The sequence below is a fragment of the Oryctolagus cuniculus genome, chromosome 20 (assembly GCF_051225735.1).
Source record: "Oryctolagus cuniculus isolate XC-2025 breed Fujian yellow rabbit chromosome 20, ASM5122573v1, whole genome shotgun sequence".
Taxonomy (NCBI): domain Eukaryota; kingdom Metazoa; phylum Chordata; class Mammalia; order Lagomorpha; family Leporidae; genus Oryctolagus; species Oryctolagus cuniculus.
In genome coordinates, this window is record NC_142886.1 from 14826577 (window position 1) to 14844348 (window position 17772).

Sequence of the window (17772 nt, forward strand, 5' to 3'; positions counted from 1 at the left end):
TGTGTGTTGATTACAGAGTTCAACCAATAGTATTAACTAGAACAAAAAAAATACTAAAAGGGATAAAGTATTAAATTGTACATCAACAGTCAGGACAAGGGCTGATCAAGTCACTGTTTCTCATAGTGTCCATTTCACTTCAACAGGTTTCCTTTTTGGTGCTTGGTTAATTGTCACCGATCAGGGAGAACATATGATATTTGTCCCTTTGGGACTGGCTTAATTCACTCAGCATGATGTTTTCCAGATTCCTCCATTTTGTTGCAAATGACTGGATTTCATTGTTTTTGACTGCTGTATAGTATTCTATTGAGTACATGTCCCATAATTTCTTTATCCAGTCTACTGTTGATGGGCATTTGGGTTGATTCCAGGTTTTAGCTATTGTGAATTGAGCTGCAATAAACATTAATGTGCAGACTGCTTTTTTGTTTGCCAATTTAATTTCCTTTGGGTAAATTCCAAGGAGTGGGATGGCTGGGTTGTATGGTAGGGTTATATTCAGGTTTCTGAGGAATCTCCAGACTGACTTCCATAGTGGCTTTACCAGTTTGCATTCCCACCAACAGTGGGTTAGTGTCCCCTTTTCCCCACATCCTCTCCAGCATCTGTTGTTGGTAGATTTCTGAATGTGAGCCATTCTAACCAGGGTGAGATGAAACCTCATTGTGGTTTTGATTTGCATTTCTTTTTAAAAAAGATTTATTTACTTGAAAGGCACAGAGAGAGGGAGACACAGTGCACACACACACACAAAGGGAAAGGGTGAGAGACAGAGCGAGAGCAAGAGCAAGAGAGAGAGAGAGAGAGAGATTCCATCCGCTGGTTCATTCCCCAAATGGCTGCAAAGGCCAGGCTGGGCCAGGCCAAGGCCAAAGTCCATACTCCATCTGGGTATCCCATATGGGTGCAGGGGCCCAAGCACTTGGGCCATCTTCCACGGGTTTTCCATGTGCATTAGTAGGGAGCTGGATTGGAAGTGAAGCAGCTGGGACCTGAACAGGTGCTCACATGAGATGCCAGCACATGGTGGCTTTATCCGCTATGCCACAGCACTGGCTCCTGAATTGACCTCTTCTTGGCGAGTTGGGATAGATTCTTTTTCTGCTCTCTTGGACATCATAACTCCAGTTTGTTCAGCCTTGAGACTCCAGGACTTACACCAGGGCATCCCAGGATATTAGGCTTTTGACATCAGACTGAGAGTTACACTGTTGGCTTCCCTGGTTCTGAGAACTTTGAACTTGGACTGAGCCACACTACTGGCAATCCAGGGTTTCCAGCCCACGGATGGCCTATTGTGGTTCTTCTCCATGCGACAATATGTGATCCAATTCCCTTAAGAATTGCCACCTCCCTCTCTCTCTCTCTCTCATTCTCTCTCTCTCTCTCTCTCTCTATATATATATATATAGTGTATATATATAATAAATGTATCTAATTATTTCTTAAATTAGTTTATTATACAGTTGTCCTCCCTTATCTGGGTTGCATTTCTGTGGTTTCGGTTATCATCAGTCAAGATCCAAAAGTATTAAAGGAAATAAATCCCAGAAGTAAACAATTCGTGAGTTTTGAGTTGCCTGCTATTCTGAGTAGCATGACACCACTTCACTCCACCCTGCTCTGGCTAGCCTGGGATGTGACTCATCCGTTTGTTCAGCATATCCAGTCACCTAGGAGCTATCTCAATTATCAGATTAACTGTAAGGGCACCACAGTGCTGGTATTCAAGTGATCCTCATTTTGCTGATTACATCTTTAAAATTTTAAACTCTTAATAACTTGAGTCCTTTCTACTGGAGAAATCAGTTGCTTTATAAATATTAACAATAACTTACATGAGAAGAGGACTCTTGAGTTCACAAATGCTTTTATATATATTTTCTATTACAGTTGGAAAAAAGGACAGAGAAAGTTCTCTCTTTTTAATAACCAGAAAGCTGAGAGACAAACCAACTTGCTCAAAGAGGTAACAATGGCAATACCAGGCTCGATGCAGACTTGTGTGCCAGACACAGCTTCCATCCAGTATCCACCCTTCTTGTTTACTGCAGTCTGAATTGTGTCTCCCCCACCCTCACTCAAGTCCTAACCTCCAATGGCTGAGAAGTGATAAGTATTTAATGAAGTAATGAGGTTAAACGAGGTCTTTGGGGTGAGCCCCAGTTCAATATGACTGGTACCCTTCTAAGAAGGTGTGGTTAGGACAGACACAACAGAGAGAAGGCCATGTGGAGATACAGAGGCCGTATACACCTGCAGAGAGGTCCTTAGAAGTCACCAACCCCACCAGCAACCCCTTCCAGCATCTACGATGTGGGGACTGATTTCAGTTGCTTAAGCCCCCCAGTCTGTGGCACTTTGTTATGGCAGCTCTAGCAAGCAAATATATTGCTGAACACACAATCTGGAATTCTTCTCCTTGAAATTTAACATATATCATTGAAATTAACATGTCAATGACTGTTAAAATGTGTCAATATTTTATGTTCATTTCACTAGGAAAGAAAAACCCACATCAGATAAATTATGACATTCCATCTATTAATACACAAGCAGGTTTCAGACATGTTGAAATATAACGAGTGTTTCAGAGCTGATGAAATATGGTAAATCTACATTATTTTGTTCTAGTTCTTATAGAAATCAATAATACAATCTTCAATTAAGTTACCCACAGAACTAAATCACACTTTGAAAATTACTAATGCCTTACCTATAAATGAAAAAGTTTATTAATGCCATATTGAAAACAATGATTTAACTGTGTTAATACATTTTTTTCATGAAATGTTACATTTAGGATATCATTTTAAATATTTTAAATATATTAAAAGCCATATGGAATAGCTTCAAGTACTGAAAAGGGTATACAATAGCATATTCTTAGCTACCATTCATTTTATTTATTTATGTATGTATTTATTTTTATAGAAAACTTTTACTTAATAAATACAAATTTCAAAAGTACAACTTTTAGATTATGGCAGTTCTTCCACCCATAACTACCCTCCCACCCGCAAACCATCCCATCTCCTACTCCTTCTCCCATCCCATTCTTCATTAAGATTCATTTTTAATTATCTTTATATACAGAAGATTAACTCTATACTAAGTAAAGATTTTAACAGTTTGCACCTGCACAGGCACACAAAGTATAAAGTACTGTTTGAGTACTTTACTAGTTTTACCATTAATTCTCATAGTACATAAGGACAGAGGTCCTACATAGGGAGCAAGTGCACAGTGACTCCTGTTGTAGATTTAAACAATTGACACTCTTATTTATGACATCAGTAATCACCCGAGGCTCTTGTCGTGAGTTGCCAAGGCTATGGAAGCCTCTTGAGTCCACAAACTCCGACCTTATTTATTTAAGGCCATAATCAAAGTGGAAGTTCTCTCCTCCCTTCAGAGAAAGGTACCTCCTTCTTTGACGGCCCCTTCTTCCCACCAGGATCTCACTCACAGACTTTCATTTAGGTCATTTTTTGCCACAGTGTCTTGGCTTTCCATGCCTAAAACACTCTCAAGCTCCCATTCATTTTAAAATGCTCATTAAACAAACTTAAGAAACTCAATTATCCTAAATGTGATTTCAGAGATGTTACACTCCATAATTCATAGCATTTATCACTATTCAAAAAGCTCTTGCTAATTCAATTAGTTAAATGTTGAGAAAATTTGAAACAGACCTCACAGGGTTAGGCAGTTTGGCTATGGGTTTTGTTTTGTTTTTTCTGTTTGTTTGTTTTGGTATGTCCATGTATCTTTTTCAAAGATCTGTCATACTTTCTAAAGATTTATAATTCCTATCTTTTGTCAACCATAGCAGTCTAAATTTCTCTCCCTGGCATTCCATAATCTGGCATTTCTCTACATTAAACATTTTTAAATTTTATTTTTAAAACTTTGAGAGAGAGAGACAGAGAGAGTGTTTCATTTGCTGGTTCACTCCCCAGATGCCTGCAATGGCTGAGGCGGACCCAGCACTTCAGCTGAGAGCCAGGAACGCAATCTAGGTCTGCGACGTGGGGACAGAAACTCAATGACTTGAGCCATCACTGCTGTCTCCTAAGGCCTGCATTGACAGGAAGCGGGAGTCACAGCCAGAGCTGGGAACTGAACCCAGGCACTCTGATGTGGGACACAGGTGTCTTAACCTTTAGGCAAAACATCCACTCCATCCTTCTCTACATTTTCAACTCAACTCACTGCTATTCCACAACATCTCAAAAGGTTTCTATACAGAAACGAGGTCTACTCAAAGCTAAACTAAATAAAATGGATACTTTATGTATTAAAATGAACATTTCCTATCAAGCTGACCGTGTTTACGGGCTCCACAGCTCTGTCAGAGAACCACACAGCCTTGGTTCTCATCAGGTCGGGTCCATACACACCACAAGCATGCTGTGGCTCTCCCTCCTCCCTCCGCTGGCAAAGCTCTCAGTAATGCTCACCTCCATCCCATCAGTCCTTCAAAGATTCGTAGATACACAGAGGAATGAACCTTTCAATGTTTATTTTCTCTAAGTTTCTGTTGCACTTAAGTTAGCAACACAGCAAAACTTAATTCATCCTTGTCTCAGTACATTTCTACTATTTGAGATTAAAGATCTCAACGATCTATAATTACAATATGGTACTTCCATATCTTTCACAGTACTTATCACAATTCCAGGTTTACTAAATACTTATCAATTACTCACTCGTTACTTAGCATTTTTTAAGTTGAATATGATTTCAAAGTAAATTATGATGTGATTCTGAATATAACCTCACAATGTTGTATTTTTCTTCAAAATTTTTTTGAAAATATGTAAATAATCCAGGAAAACTCATTTGTGATTTTTAACATTTTTTTTTATCAATACACCTGTTTGAATAAATGTTGAGGCTTATAGTTGCTTATCAAAGCTGGATAATAATCAAGCAGTTTTAATAAAAAAAGACTTAGACATTGACAGTGTTTCTACTTACCCTGTAGAAAGAGGTATTTTAAATTTCTTAGTCTGTTAACTTGTAGTTGGATTAAATTACAAATTCCATTGTAACCCAAATGAAGAACTTCTAGACTGTGCATCATGGGAGGCAAATGTTCGCCGCCTATTGTATCTCTGAAACACAGGGAAGTTTGAGGCCATAGTATGTAGTCTGTATTTTATAAAGGCACAAAAAACCCAGAAATGTTCTTAACTGTAAAAAATGGAATGAAAGTGTCCTGGCTTGGGTATGTAACATATGCACACACACACACACACACACGTGGACGTGCACACACAGCACATACATACATATGTATGTATCTTTATGTTCTATCAAAATCGTGTAGCGTAGGGAGGCAGGCATTTGGCCTGGTGGTTAAGACACATATACCCCACATCAGAGTGCTTGGGTTTAAGTACTGGTTCCACTCTCGATGTCAGCTTCCTGCTAAGGTGCACTCTGAGGCAACAGTAATGACTCAAGTATTTGGGTTCCTGCTATGGGAGACTGGGACTGATTCAGTACCAGTCATTGTAGACATGTGGGGAGTGACCAGTCGGTGGGTGCTTGCTTGCTCAGTCTCTCTCTCTCTCTCTCCCTCTCTCAGATCAATAAATAAAAATTAAAGAAAATGTGCGGGGAGGTGGAAGGTATGTTCTTATCTCTTTAATTTTTTTAATTTTTTTTCTGATACTGTATTTCTTTCATGTTAATGTACTATGTATGCCAAGAGAACAGATTCAATGTGGTTCATAGGCACAGTTCTAAGAATACAGCATTTCTTTCTTCCCTCTCATTCTTTCTCTTTTTTCTCTCTCTCTCTCTTCCTTTCCTTGCTTCCTTCCTTTTTAGTTTTTGAGATAACATATTTTTAATTAACATTACAGTCAAAAACTTAATGTTCCAGTAAATAAAGAGATAAACCAATAAAAAGCAGTAATATAGGAAAGGGCTATAAACAATAATCAACTGGAAGCTGAACATTTCACCCCTATACAGTAAATTTTAAAATAATCACAGATCATTAAAGCTACAGTAGAACATTCTCAACCATTGGCTTGACAAACACAAAACAAAGTTAGACAGAAATATATTTGCAACAATACTGATACTCACAGGCATTTCTTTCTCTTTTTTTTCATTTTTGTTTTTGTCTTCTGATTTTTTTTATCATTTCTATTGGTGCTACAGCATTAAGTGACCAAATAATTTGGAAATAAAGACAAATGTTAAAAGAAGCCCAAGCTGAAGATGACCCAAGTCCTTGGGTCCCTGCACCCACATGAGAGACCCAGATGACGCTCCTGGCTTCAGCCTGGCCCAGCCCCGGCCACTGCAGCCATGTGGGGAGTGAACCAGTGGATGAAAGATTTCTCTCTCTCTCTGTCTCATCCTCTGCTTTTGTAATTCTGTCTTTCAGATAAATAACTAACTTTTTTTTTAAATAAAAAGACGAAGCCCAAATAAAGAGTTCCTGTGGGTTGATGAACGTGTTCTGGAACTACATAGTGGTAATGGTTGCACAAGTCTGTGAAAATCACTAAATTGTACACAAACAGCAAATTTTATGGTATGTGAATTGTATCCCAATTTTCAAAAAGAAACTCAAGGTCATAAACATATAAGGATTCTTGTTTTTTTACTTTTTTCTTTATTTACAAAATAGGTATGAAATAGAAGACATGGCAAAACAATGACAAAGGAATATTTTGGGTTGATTCATGAAGTTTATTACTGGCATATAGCTATTAAATAATCATTGAAATAAGCTAAGTATGTCCTCTGTAACATGTCACTACTGTCATTAGTATGACTAACTGCTTTTTAAATTCCCAACTAAAATTATTTACAGTTAAAAAAAGAGTACCTGTTCATTTTTGAAGTTCCATGCTGCCCATAGCCACTCGAGGCCACTTTCTGGTAGAGCAACTGTCTGTTGCTTAAGTGAGTCTGAGGCTTTACTCTGGGCATGATTGATTCAATATGGTTATAGTTGAGGCATAAAACCTAGAGAAAGAATCTTATTAATAGGACATCCTAGAAACTATTTAAAATGGCATACTTAGGGGCCAGCACTGTGGCCTAGCAGGTAAAGCCACCGCCTGTGGCACCGGCATTCCATATGGACACCAGTTTGTGTCCCTGATGCTCCACTTCCAATCCAGCTCCCTGCTAATGCACCTGGGAAAGCAGCGGAGGATGGCTCAAGTGCCTGGGCCCCTGCGCCCATGTGGGAGACCTGGAAGAAGCTCCTGGCTTCAGACTGGCCCAGCTCCGGCTGTTGGCCACTTGGGGAAGGAATCAAGCAGAAGGGAAGACCTTTCTCTGTCTCTCTGTAACTCTGTCTTTCAAGTAAATAAATAAATAATTAAAATAAAAAGGCATAGATAAAACTTGGAATATACATGTTAGTACTAGATTTATATTCCAAATTATTTGTTTTTGTTTTGTTTTGTTTTGTTTTTCTTTTTTGACAGGCAGAGTGGACAGTGAGAGAGAGAGACAGAGAGACAGAGAGAAAGGTCTTCCTTTTGCCGTTGGTTCACCCTCCAATGGCGCTGATCTGAAGCCAGGAGCCAGGTGCTTCTCCTGGTCTCCCATGCAGGTGCAGGGCCCAAGGACCTGAGCCATCCTCCACTGCACTCCTGGGCCACAGCAGAAAGCTGGCCTGGAAGAGGAGCAACCGGGACAGAATCCAGCGCCCTGACCGGGACTAGAACCCGGTGTGCAGGTGCCGCAGGTGGAGGATTAGCCTATTGAGCCACGGTGCCGACCCCAAATTATTTGTATTTAGGGTTTTTTGTTTTTTTTTTTTTTTTTTGACAGGCAGAGTGGATAGTGAGAGAGAGAGAGAGAGAGAGAGAGAGAGAGAGAAACCACGGCCAGCGCACTGCGGCCGGTGCACTGCGCTGATCCGATGGCAGGAGCCAGGAGCCAGGTGCTTCTCCTGGTCTCCCATGGGGTGCAGAGCCCAAGAACTTGAGCCATCCTCCACTGCACTCCCTGGCCACAGCAGAGAGCTGGCCTGGAAGAGGGGCAACCGGGACAGAATCCGGCGCCCCGACCGGGACTAGAACCCGGTGTGCCGGCGCCGCTAGGCGGAGGATTAGCCTAGTGAGCCGCAGCGCCGGCCTGTATTTAGTTTTAACTTTTATTTATTTATATGGAAGTCAGACAGAAAGAGAAAAAAAGAAACAGGCAGACAGAGGTCTCCCTCCTGTGTGCTGACTACCCAAATGCCTGCAACAACTGCGGCGAGGCCGTGCCAAAGCCCGGGCCTGGGAACTCAGTTCCGTGCACTCACACGGCTGGCAAGGACCCAGCTACTTAAGTCATTCCTGCTGCCGCCACGGTGCACGTTAGGATGGAATCAGAAACACACGCTGGGACTGGAACCCTGGCACTACAACGCAGGATGCTAGCAACCTAAGAGGTATCTTGATGACTATTCCAAATGCTCACCTCTGGATTTAGTATTGAATGTGTGTGGGGGGGTCATCTGACATACTGGGACATTACAATACTTCAAATAAAATAATGGAGACCCTAGAGAGCTTCTAAGCTTTCTCAATCTGCACTCCCGCCATGGTTAATAACTCCTTAGAGACGGCTGTTTCCCTTCATTCAAAAAGCCTTAGTGCACAGCCGAGTTCAGGCAGTAGGAAAGGAGGGAATGAGGCTGCTTCAAGAAACAGAGCCCTCAGGGCTGTCACTGTGGTGCAGCGGGTAAAGCCACCACCTGCAGTGCCAGCATCCCATATGGACACCAGTTCTAGGCCTGGCTGCTCCTCTTCCCATCCAGCTCTCTGCTATGGCCTGGGAAAGCAGAGGAGGATGGCCCAAGTGCTTGGGCCCCTGCACCCACATGGGAGACCTGGAAGAAGCTCCTGGCTCCTGGCTTCAGATCAGCTCCAGCCATTGCAGTCATCTGGGGAGTGAACCAGCAGATGGACGACTGCTCTCTCTCTCTCTGCCTCTCCTTCTCTTTGTGTAACTCTGACTTTCAAATAAACAAATAAATCTTAAAAAAAAAAAAAAACAGAGCCCTCAGCTTCGTTCCATGCCTGCGCTCCATCAGAAGCAGCTTTCTAGCCCAGCTCCTGCTTCAGAGTAAGTCCTGCAGAGAGCCGAGGTCAGACCAAAATATCTCCGGAAGGAAATACATTTTCCTGCTTCATTCAGAACAAAACCAAACCCTTTAGGAATGATTTCTCTACTTTAGTAATATGAAAAAATATATTTAAGCCAAAGTGAAGGAGGTTACAACTCGAGCTGAGAACCTGGGAAGGAGGAAAGGGTTGGGAGCGGCTCACCTTCACGCTGGGCAGGTAGACTAACCCGCTGAAGGAGGTCAGGTTATTGTTCTGCAGATTCACGCTGCACACACTTCTAAACTGGTCCACTGGAATCAGATCCACAGTCCTGAGTTCAGACAAAGCAGACAGAGTTATGGAAAATAATAACCGAGAAACCAAAATAATAACTAATACGCCACAAAATATAAACCAAAGTCAAGTTTCTTCACATACAACTTCCAAAGGCACCTTTAAAAGGTCTTGTATGACAAACATGGGAAGAATAACTGCCTGAGTGTAAAATGTATGGGGCAGATGATGGACAAATGCATATTTTTCTCGAGCTCATGTTTAAGAAAATGACAGAATTTGATTGCTTTTGAAAATATATCTGTTATCAGATAAATGTGCCACCACTGTAGAAGAAACTTATAAAATAACACATCTCTTTTTTTTATAAATTCGTATATATGAAATTGTTGGGAATGAAATGATATGGTAAGTCATAAGTCCAGACTGTAAACCTCACTGGATAAATGTGAGCTCTGTTATTTCTGAAATGTCAGGAAGAGATTAGGAATCGGAAAAGAAAAGGAAACAGCATGTGAAGTCTTTGAAAAGAGACTTTTCAGGGTGGGGGGTGTTCTGAAAATTTATTGACATCCCATTCATGTGATGTCTTGCTAATTACACAGAATGCTTGATTCCTAGAGCCTGCTAACAGAGCTGCTCTGCCTTCACCCAGCCTTGACAAAGAGGAGCACATGGCTAGCTCACTGCTCTCTAACCATTTCTTAAATCCTGAGCCTGAAGTCACATGACATATTTTTATCCAATAAAAATCCTTCGTTCAACATATTTCCATTAATATTTCCTAAGTGCAGATGACGTGTTTGGAAAGGCTACAAAAAGGTGGAAGAAACTCTGCTCTCAAGAATTAGAAGTGGGATTCAGGAAAAGTAAAGCAAGAAGGAAAATTGTGACCACAGTCAGGTATGCTTGCGTTTTAGGAAAAAGAGTTCAAGCTTTTGAGGAAGTTGCTGTGGTAGAGGATGACAGCACAGACGAGGAAGAACTTGAGATGAGACCTGGAGGATCTCTAAGTGTTTGTCAGGCAAATTAGGAAAGAGCTCCAGGCAGTGCAAGAGGCACAAACAAAGGCAGTGGCTTGAAACAGCACCTTCTAATTGAGATCGAGGAACTAGAGTATTTCAGAATTTCTAAGCTATGATGAGTCACGGGCAGAGAAGGTCGATTCCATGAGGTGAGAACTGCTCCAGCCACCCAGAGGGACTTTAAACTATTCCAGTGTACACAAGGACAGCCACGCACACGCTGGGAACAGAAGTCATCGGGAAACTTGCGCTTTACAGAGCAGCACGGGCAGGAGGTGGTGTTTAGGGAAGCCTTATGTGAGCCAAACAGCACAAAGATCACCAAGAGCGTTTCTAAAATAGTTCATTGCCTAACCTAGGCCACAGCAGTGACGGTGGAAACAGAGAGGAATTATGAGGCATACTTAAAACACAGACTCTGTAGAACTTGGTGATGAATTGAAACTGGAGGACAAAGGACAGAAAGCAATGACTCCGATTTTCCTTAGACTGCTTTGGCTTGGGAACAACAGGTAGGTGTCACCTCCTAGAGAGCAATTTAGGTGAAGATTAACAATGATAAATTTGGGGATTAATGCCATAAGTTAAAACTATGAGGGCTGGTGCTATGGTGTAGCAGGTAAAGCCGCCACCTGCAGTGCCAGCACCCCATATGGGCATCGGTTCAAGTCTCGGCTGCTCCACTTCCTAACCAGCTCTCTGCTATGGCCTGGGAAAGCAGTGGAAGATGGACCACGGCTGGGTCCCTGTACGCATGTGGGAGACCTGGAGGAAGCTCCTGGCTCCTGGCTTCAGATTGGCACAGCTCTGGTCATGGTGGCCATTTGGGGAGTGAACCATCAGATGGAAGACCTCTCTCTCTCTCTCTGAAAGTCTGCCTTTCAAATAAATAGATAAATATTAAAAAAAAAAAAACTATGGCTAAAGGTAAGTCTACCCATGAAGAGTACCAAATTTTAAAAAGATGAGAGAAATGGAGAAGGAATTACAAGAGAAAAGTTCGAGAAGGGAACAAAAGAGGAGAATAAAATTCAGAAAGTAAGAAAACCAGGGAAGCTCACAGGAAAATCAATACCTGAAATAGCAGGGTGTGCAGGGGGCGGGGGGGGGAGAAGGAGGTAAGTTCAAGAAGGGGGCTCACATTCTCACAGGCCTCAGGGGGGACAAGGTAGATGAGAACTAACCACCGTCCACAGGGTGTGCTCACCGGGAGGGTGGAGGTGCCAAGAGGAGAATAGTATCAGAGGAACAGCAGCAGTGAAGGGGACACGGCATTGGAGGGGATTACACTGATAGGATACAAGAGCAAACCAAGTATGTCCTAAGTTCAAAAATGTGCTTGTAACATAAAAGAGAAGCACAAAACCAGAGAAAGACATTGCTAACAACAATTATTTATTTTTTGAGAGGCAGAAAAACAGAGAGAGAGAGAGAGACAGGCAGACAGGCAGGGAGGGAGGGCTTTTATTCATTGGTTTACTCCCCAGATGCCTGCAAAGTCCAGAGTTGGGCAGAGCCAGGACAGGGACAAAGCCAGGAGAGGGGAACACAACCCAGGATTCCCACATGCGCGGCAGGAGCCCCACTCCTTGAGCCACCGCCTCCCAGGGTCTGCACTGGCTGGATGTGGAGTCAGGAGCCAGAGCCCAGAAGCAAACCCAAGCAAACAGCTGTGCTTAAGGCTCACTGCCTGGTGATGTTTTTAATCACTCTCTGTTAATGAGAATTATTAATGCATTTCAAATAACGGTAAAGTTACCATGAGATCTTAAAGTAGAGCAGATGATATTACAAATTGTTGGTTTCATTTAGATAAGAGGTACTATTGGGGATGGGTGTTCGGCACAGTGGTTGACGCCACTTGGGATGTCCACCTCCTGTATTACAGGTTCAAGTTCCAGCTCTGCTCCGATGGCAGCTTCCCGCTCATGTGCACCCTGGGAGGCAGCAGAAGATGGCTCAAGTGCTTGGGTCCCTGCCACCCACAGAGGAGCCCCAGAGCGAATTCTCTGCTCCCGCTCTGGCCCAGCCTTGACCATTGTAGGCATTTGGGGGGTGAGCCAGTGGATGACAGACTTCCGTCTGTCTGTTTCTCTGCCTTTCACACAAATAAAGTAAGTTAAAAAAATGTTCAAGTGTATGAACTTCAGAAAATGACAATAATAATTACATTTTAATTATGATATTAAAAGCATAAATAAAATGATTGTGTGTGAGGAGACATGGCCACCCTGATTTGAACATTATTCAATGTATACATGTATGAAAACATTACATGGTACCACATAAATATGTACAATTTAATCTCTCAATTAAAAAAAGAAAAAGTAAGTGAAAATAAAATGACTGCACCTGATAGATGATGAAGTCCAATTTAATTCTTGCATCTGGATGAAGTTTGAATGTCCTTGTCGTTCTGCAATCATGTCAGAAGTGAGTCTGCCACCAAACAAATCCTTTGCACACTCGGTCTCTAGCTGATCCTATGTGAAGACAGTTAGACGGTGATGTCCTCTCTTGCAGATGACAGAGCCAGTCACTGTCTGGCCCCAGGCAATTTCTCTCTATTCCACCTACTAAGTACAGCTGAACCTCCTGCACAAAATGGATACTAAAAATCCACAGTTCTGGCTGTTCTATTTCCCGTCCAGCTGCCTGCTAACGCTCTTGAGAAGCAACAGAGGATGGCTCAAGTGCTCAAGTTCTTGCCACTCGCAAGGGAGATCTGGATGGAGTTCTCGACCTGGTTTCAGCCTGGCCCAGCCCTGTCTGCTATGGCCATCTGGGGCATGAACCAGCAGATGACAGGTCTCTTTCTCTCTCTGTCTGTCTCTGTCACTCTGCCTTTGAAAGAAATAAAGCTTTTTTACTTATTTTACATAGGAACTCTGAAAGCTGCTATGGAGAACAGACCTTCAAGGGACCTTCAGTATTTAAAAGGACACCTGGATTTTCTTTTTACTTTTTGCCTCACATATTCCTGATTGGTTTCTGGAAAAGTCAGGAACCCAGAAATGTCAACAGAGAAAACAAAAAGTCCAAAAAAAAAAAAAATCCTGCTTTCCCTAGTCAAATGATCACAAACAGGGAGCCCCAGAGAGATAAGACTTTCAGACAGTAACAGGTCTGCTCCAGCTACACTCCAGACTAAATCGTGGTTCCACCCACCCTGTGAGTCCCACTGCGGGCTTGGCATCTCCAATCAGAGGAGCTACTATTGACCAAGAGTCAGTGTGTCTAACACTAATCATCTTATTCCCCCAAACCACTTTTTTTTTTCCTATTTTCAATTTCTGCCATGATATCTTTTACTGACAGACTCAAACCTTCAAGAGATCTTTTACTCTGCCTTTCCCATGTGCTTCAAAGCCTATAAGTTGGCAAAATTCTGTTAATTCTCCCCAGCACTGCTCCTACCTTTCAGGTGGCTGTTTCTAAAGCTACTTCCCCCTGGTTCAGGCCCCCGTCACCTCACACCTAGACGATGCGAACAGCTTCCTCCTAGTCTTCCCTCTGCCACTGCAAACACCGCTGTTACATTTCTTATACACAGTTCTGAGTATAACACCCCCTGCTCAAAGCTCCAGCACATTTCCATGACTTCTCATCGGCTCTAAATTCTTCACTTTACTCTTCATGCTCTGTGATTAACCCAAATATTTATATTCTATCTCATTTCAGGAAGAGTTTGTGGAAGCTTACAGGAAACAATATAATCAAACAGTAAAATGCAAATCATAAATAATGAAAATCAAGACCAGTAACAATGTAAGTTAGAGCAGATGAAAACTAGAGTAAGGGCAGACATCATAAAATCCTACACAGTATCTACTATTGAGCCATACATTTGGCCTGAGGTTTTAGGTAGTCAAACTGAAACAGAAAATAGTTCAATAATATTCATTTTTAGGGAGCAGAATATAATTTTTCCTTGGGGAAAAAGTTATTTTGTATACTTATCTCTAACTTTAAAAAAATTGTTGATGGTGGGTGGGGGAAGACAGATAAAAAGAGAGAGAGTGAGAGAGAGAGAATGCATGCTCCCATCTACCTGCTCATTCTCCAAATGCCCTCAGCAGCTGGCTTTGGGCCAGGATGAAGCTAGGAGCTGAGAACTCAATCCAGGTCTCTCAAGTATATGACAGGGACCCAAGTACTTGAGCCATCACCATTGCCTCCTAGGGTCTACACTGGCAGGAAGCTGGAGTTGAGAGCTGAAGGTGGGCATCAAATCCAGGTACTCCAATAAACGATGCAAGAATCTTAACAGGTGTCTTACTAGCAGGTCAAACACTCACCCCTACACTTACCTCTGAGAGTACTTTCTTGAGCCAGGTGCTGTGGTGTAGCAGGTTAAGCTGCCGCCAGCAGCACTGGCATCCCATATGGACACCGGTTCGAGTCCCGGCTGCTCCACTTCCAATCCAGCGCCCTGCTAATGCAACTGGGAGAGCAGCAGAGGATGGCCCAAGTGCTTGGGCTCCTGCACCCCCATGGGAGACCTGGAAGAAGCTCCTGGCTCCTGGCTTCCGATCAGCTCAGTTCCAGAGTTATGGCTATTTGGGGAGTGAAGCAACAGGTGAAAGACCTCTCTCTCTATCTGTAATTCTGCCTTTAAAAATAAATTAAAAACAAAAAGTACTTTCTCATGTGGCCCTTCAAATGAGGACGCACAAAGATAAGATTCTCAACAGTATTTTTAGAGCAAACACAGTACTAGGCTTTTCTCTTTATAAAATTTGTATTTATTTGTTTGAACAGCAGAGTGACACAAAGAGAGAGAGAGAGAGTCTTCTATCTACTGGGTCAATCCCCAAATGGCCATAACAGCCAGGGCTCTGCCAAGCGGAAGCCAGGTGCTGGGAACTCCATCCAGGTCACCCACATGCCTGGCAAGAACTCAAGTACTTGGACCACCATCCACTGCTTCCCAGGCCCATTAGCAGGGGGCTGGATCTGAATCGGAGTTCCTGGGAGTTGAACTGGCACTGCAATAGGGGATGCGGGCATCCCAAATGGCAGTGTAACCCACTGTGCCACAACCCAAATATTAGTTTCATAAGACTGTTTTTAAAATGTCCCTCACTGAAAGCTAGAAACAGACAAACCCCAGTATCTAAAGTTCCAGACTATGTGTCGTATCTGTTGGAGCAAGAATATTTGCGATTCTCCCTACCAAGGAGAAAGAGAAAAGACGCCCGACAAAAGAGGGCTGGGCTTAGTCTTCTAAGGGTCTCAGAGGCCCTCAGGGAACGTGGTGAGGTCTGTCGTCTCAGTGGATCCAGGCGACCACACAGGAGCTCTTTTCTCCCTCACACGTTGTCACACATGTCTCCCTTACGCGGTGACCAGGACTTGCTAGTTACAGAATCCAAGGCTCCAATTTTTTTTTAACTCAGCCTCAGGCTCTGTGCTTATTTTTTTTTTTTCATAGTTTCCTAGTAATTCATATAACTACACACGTTGGCTCAAAGGCACTTTTCTTACATATTAACAGGTGTATTTTTCTAGGAAATGGTCAGCTGTTTGGCGGCTCAAGAGGATAGCAGGAACTCTCCCATAACATGGTGCACTTCACTTGCAGGCACTGACCTAGTGGGTATGAATGTAATCAGCTGCTTCCCTCAACTTAGACAAGTAGGCACTGGCCAGACAAGAAACTCGCAAATCCTACATCTAAAACGAGCATGAAGAATAGCAAGCTTGGGTATCATGCAAGTGATACAGCAATACTCCAAGTGAATAATGGCTATGGATATGAGACCATGTAACTAGGACCGAATGCTATGGGGCATAAAAAATACTCACAATGGAGATTCCATCCAAGGCTTTCAGTTCCGGAAGGTGAAATACTACAAACAACCGGTAGTTTTCTTGATTCCAAACAATAATGTTTCCATATATGTCTAGAATGACCAAGTTGTATAAACCCTAGGTAATAAAATTCATACTTTTATTTATACATATCACATTCCAGAAAAATTTCTTTTCCTGCAAGAGGTCAGCACCCTTGAATTTAAGAGTGCTGTGAAGAGCACTCTAAGTGCAAGTGAGCCTTTCAGACTACTGCAGTATAATTTTGTGCAATATTTCCGTGGACTGTGTGTGTATGACCAGTATCAGTGGTAATGTCTCACTGGGAACTCTGACATGCGTCAGACACTACGTTTGTTTATGGGCTACTGGCTTATTAAATGGTGCGTACGGATGTGTGTATCCAGATACAAGAGGAATGAAGAGACACTGCCATTTGAAAAGGGACGAAACTGACGCGCTTCTGCCTTCTAGGGGAGAGAGCGGAGTTCAACTTAAGAGAAAATGTGCGCTGTTATTAAAGCGAACATGGCGATGTGCCGGTCTTGAGGGAGGGGCTCTGAGCAGGCGTGGGCAGGAGGAGAGAGTAAAACTTCTCTTGTTTAATACTGACGTTGCCACTGGTTAGGTTGCCTCTGTGGCTTTAGAGGCAGTAATCCTGTTTGGGGATAAGATGGGGAGAAGATTGAGTGTGAAGAAAGGAAACACACACACACACACACATGGGAGGGGGCTAGAGAAAAGTCCTAGCTCTATTGGATCCACCCAAGGAGAGGCTAAGATGGTGCTAGGAAGTGGCCACTGCACTACAGAAACAACGAAGTCACACATGACATCTGAAGTGCGTTCCTGTTCTGTGCTCCAGAAACCCTCCATTTTGTCCAGACCTTTAGTAAAATCTTGTTACACAGTGGCCTTGGACCAGAGGTCTCTTTAGAGAATTAAAGAAAGCAAAGTTAAGCTGAGGTGACCCGAGAGCGGGGGAGGCACTGGTTAGGAACACTGAGAGATAATCAAGAATCATATTGAGAAGAGGAGACTATTAAAGAACCCTGCCCCACAGCCAAGGGAAGGGGTTTAGGCTGAGTATTTTAAAAGTGTTAGCCCAGGAGGTTGTCAAATCGAGAACATTATGGTAACGCATACATAGGGCTGTAAGTACACGTAAATTAAATACAAATACATTTTAATAGCCTCATTCTTATTCTTCTTTATATTTTTCTACATTTTCCAAATTTTGCACGCTGAACATGTGTTACTTTCACAGTATAAACAACGACAATTTTATAAGATCGAGAAGTTGCTACCCTAGAAGGTCACCTTTAGATTGTAGATTTCCTGATTGAGAGCAATGTAGTTATTGCTGATATACAATTCAATCAGAGTAAAAATTTTTTGTAAGCCACTCAGCGATGTGATTCTGTTGTTCTCAAGAGAGAGAGAGTGAAGATGGAGCATGTTATCGAAAGCATGCTTTTCCAAACCAGTCAGGAGATTATTGTTTATGCTGAGACGGGTTAATTTAGTCAGCTTGGAAATGCCTAGAAAGACAAGCA

At 42.5% G+C, this 17772-nt stretch overlaps 1 protein-coding gene and 1 long non-coding RNA gene across 2 annotated transcripts in view; one reads left to right on the forward strand and one right to left on the reverse strand.

The window, feature by feature from the left end:
- Window positions 1-17772, reverse strand: part of LRRC9 (leucine rich repeat containing 9) — a 112558-nt gene that overhangs the window by 20154 nt on the left and 74632 nt on the right. The window contains exons 22-27 of the mRNA XM_002719518.6: window positions 17537-17757; window positions 16211-16333; window positions 12755-12885; window positions 9306-9414; window positions 6860-6999; window positions 4987-5123 (exon numbers count right to left, since the gene is read on the reverse strand). Of these exons, the coding sequence (XP_002719564.4) occupies window positions 4987-5123; window positions 6860-6999; window positions 9306-9414; window positions 12755-12885; window positions 16211-16333; window positions 17537-17757 (861 nt within the window). The remainder of the gene's footprint in view (window positions 1-4986; window positions 5124-6859; window positions 7000-9305; window positions 9415-12754; window positions 12886-16210; window positions 16334-17536; window positions 17758-17772) is intronic.
- LOC149120070 (uncharacterized) lies at window positions 10679-12760 on the forward strand. Its single transcript, XR_016226782.1, has 2 exons — window positions 10679-10914; window positions 12291-12760. It is a non-coding gene; the product is annotated as an uncharacterized LOC149120070 (long non-coding RNA).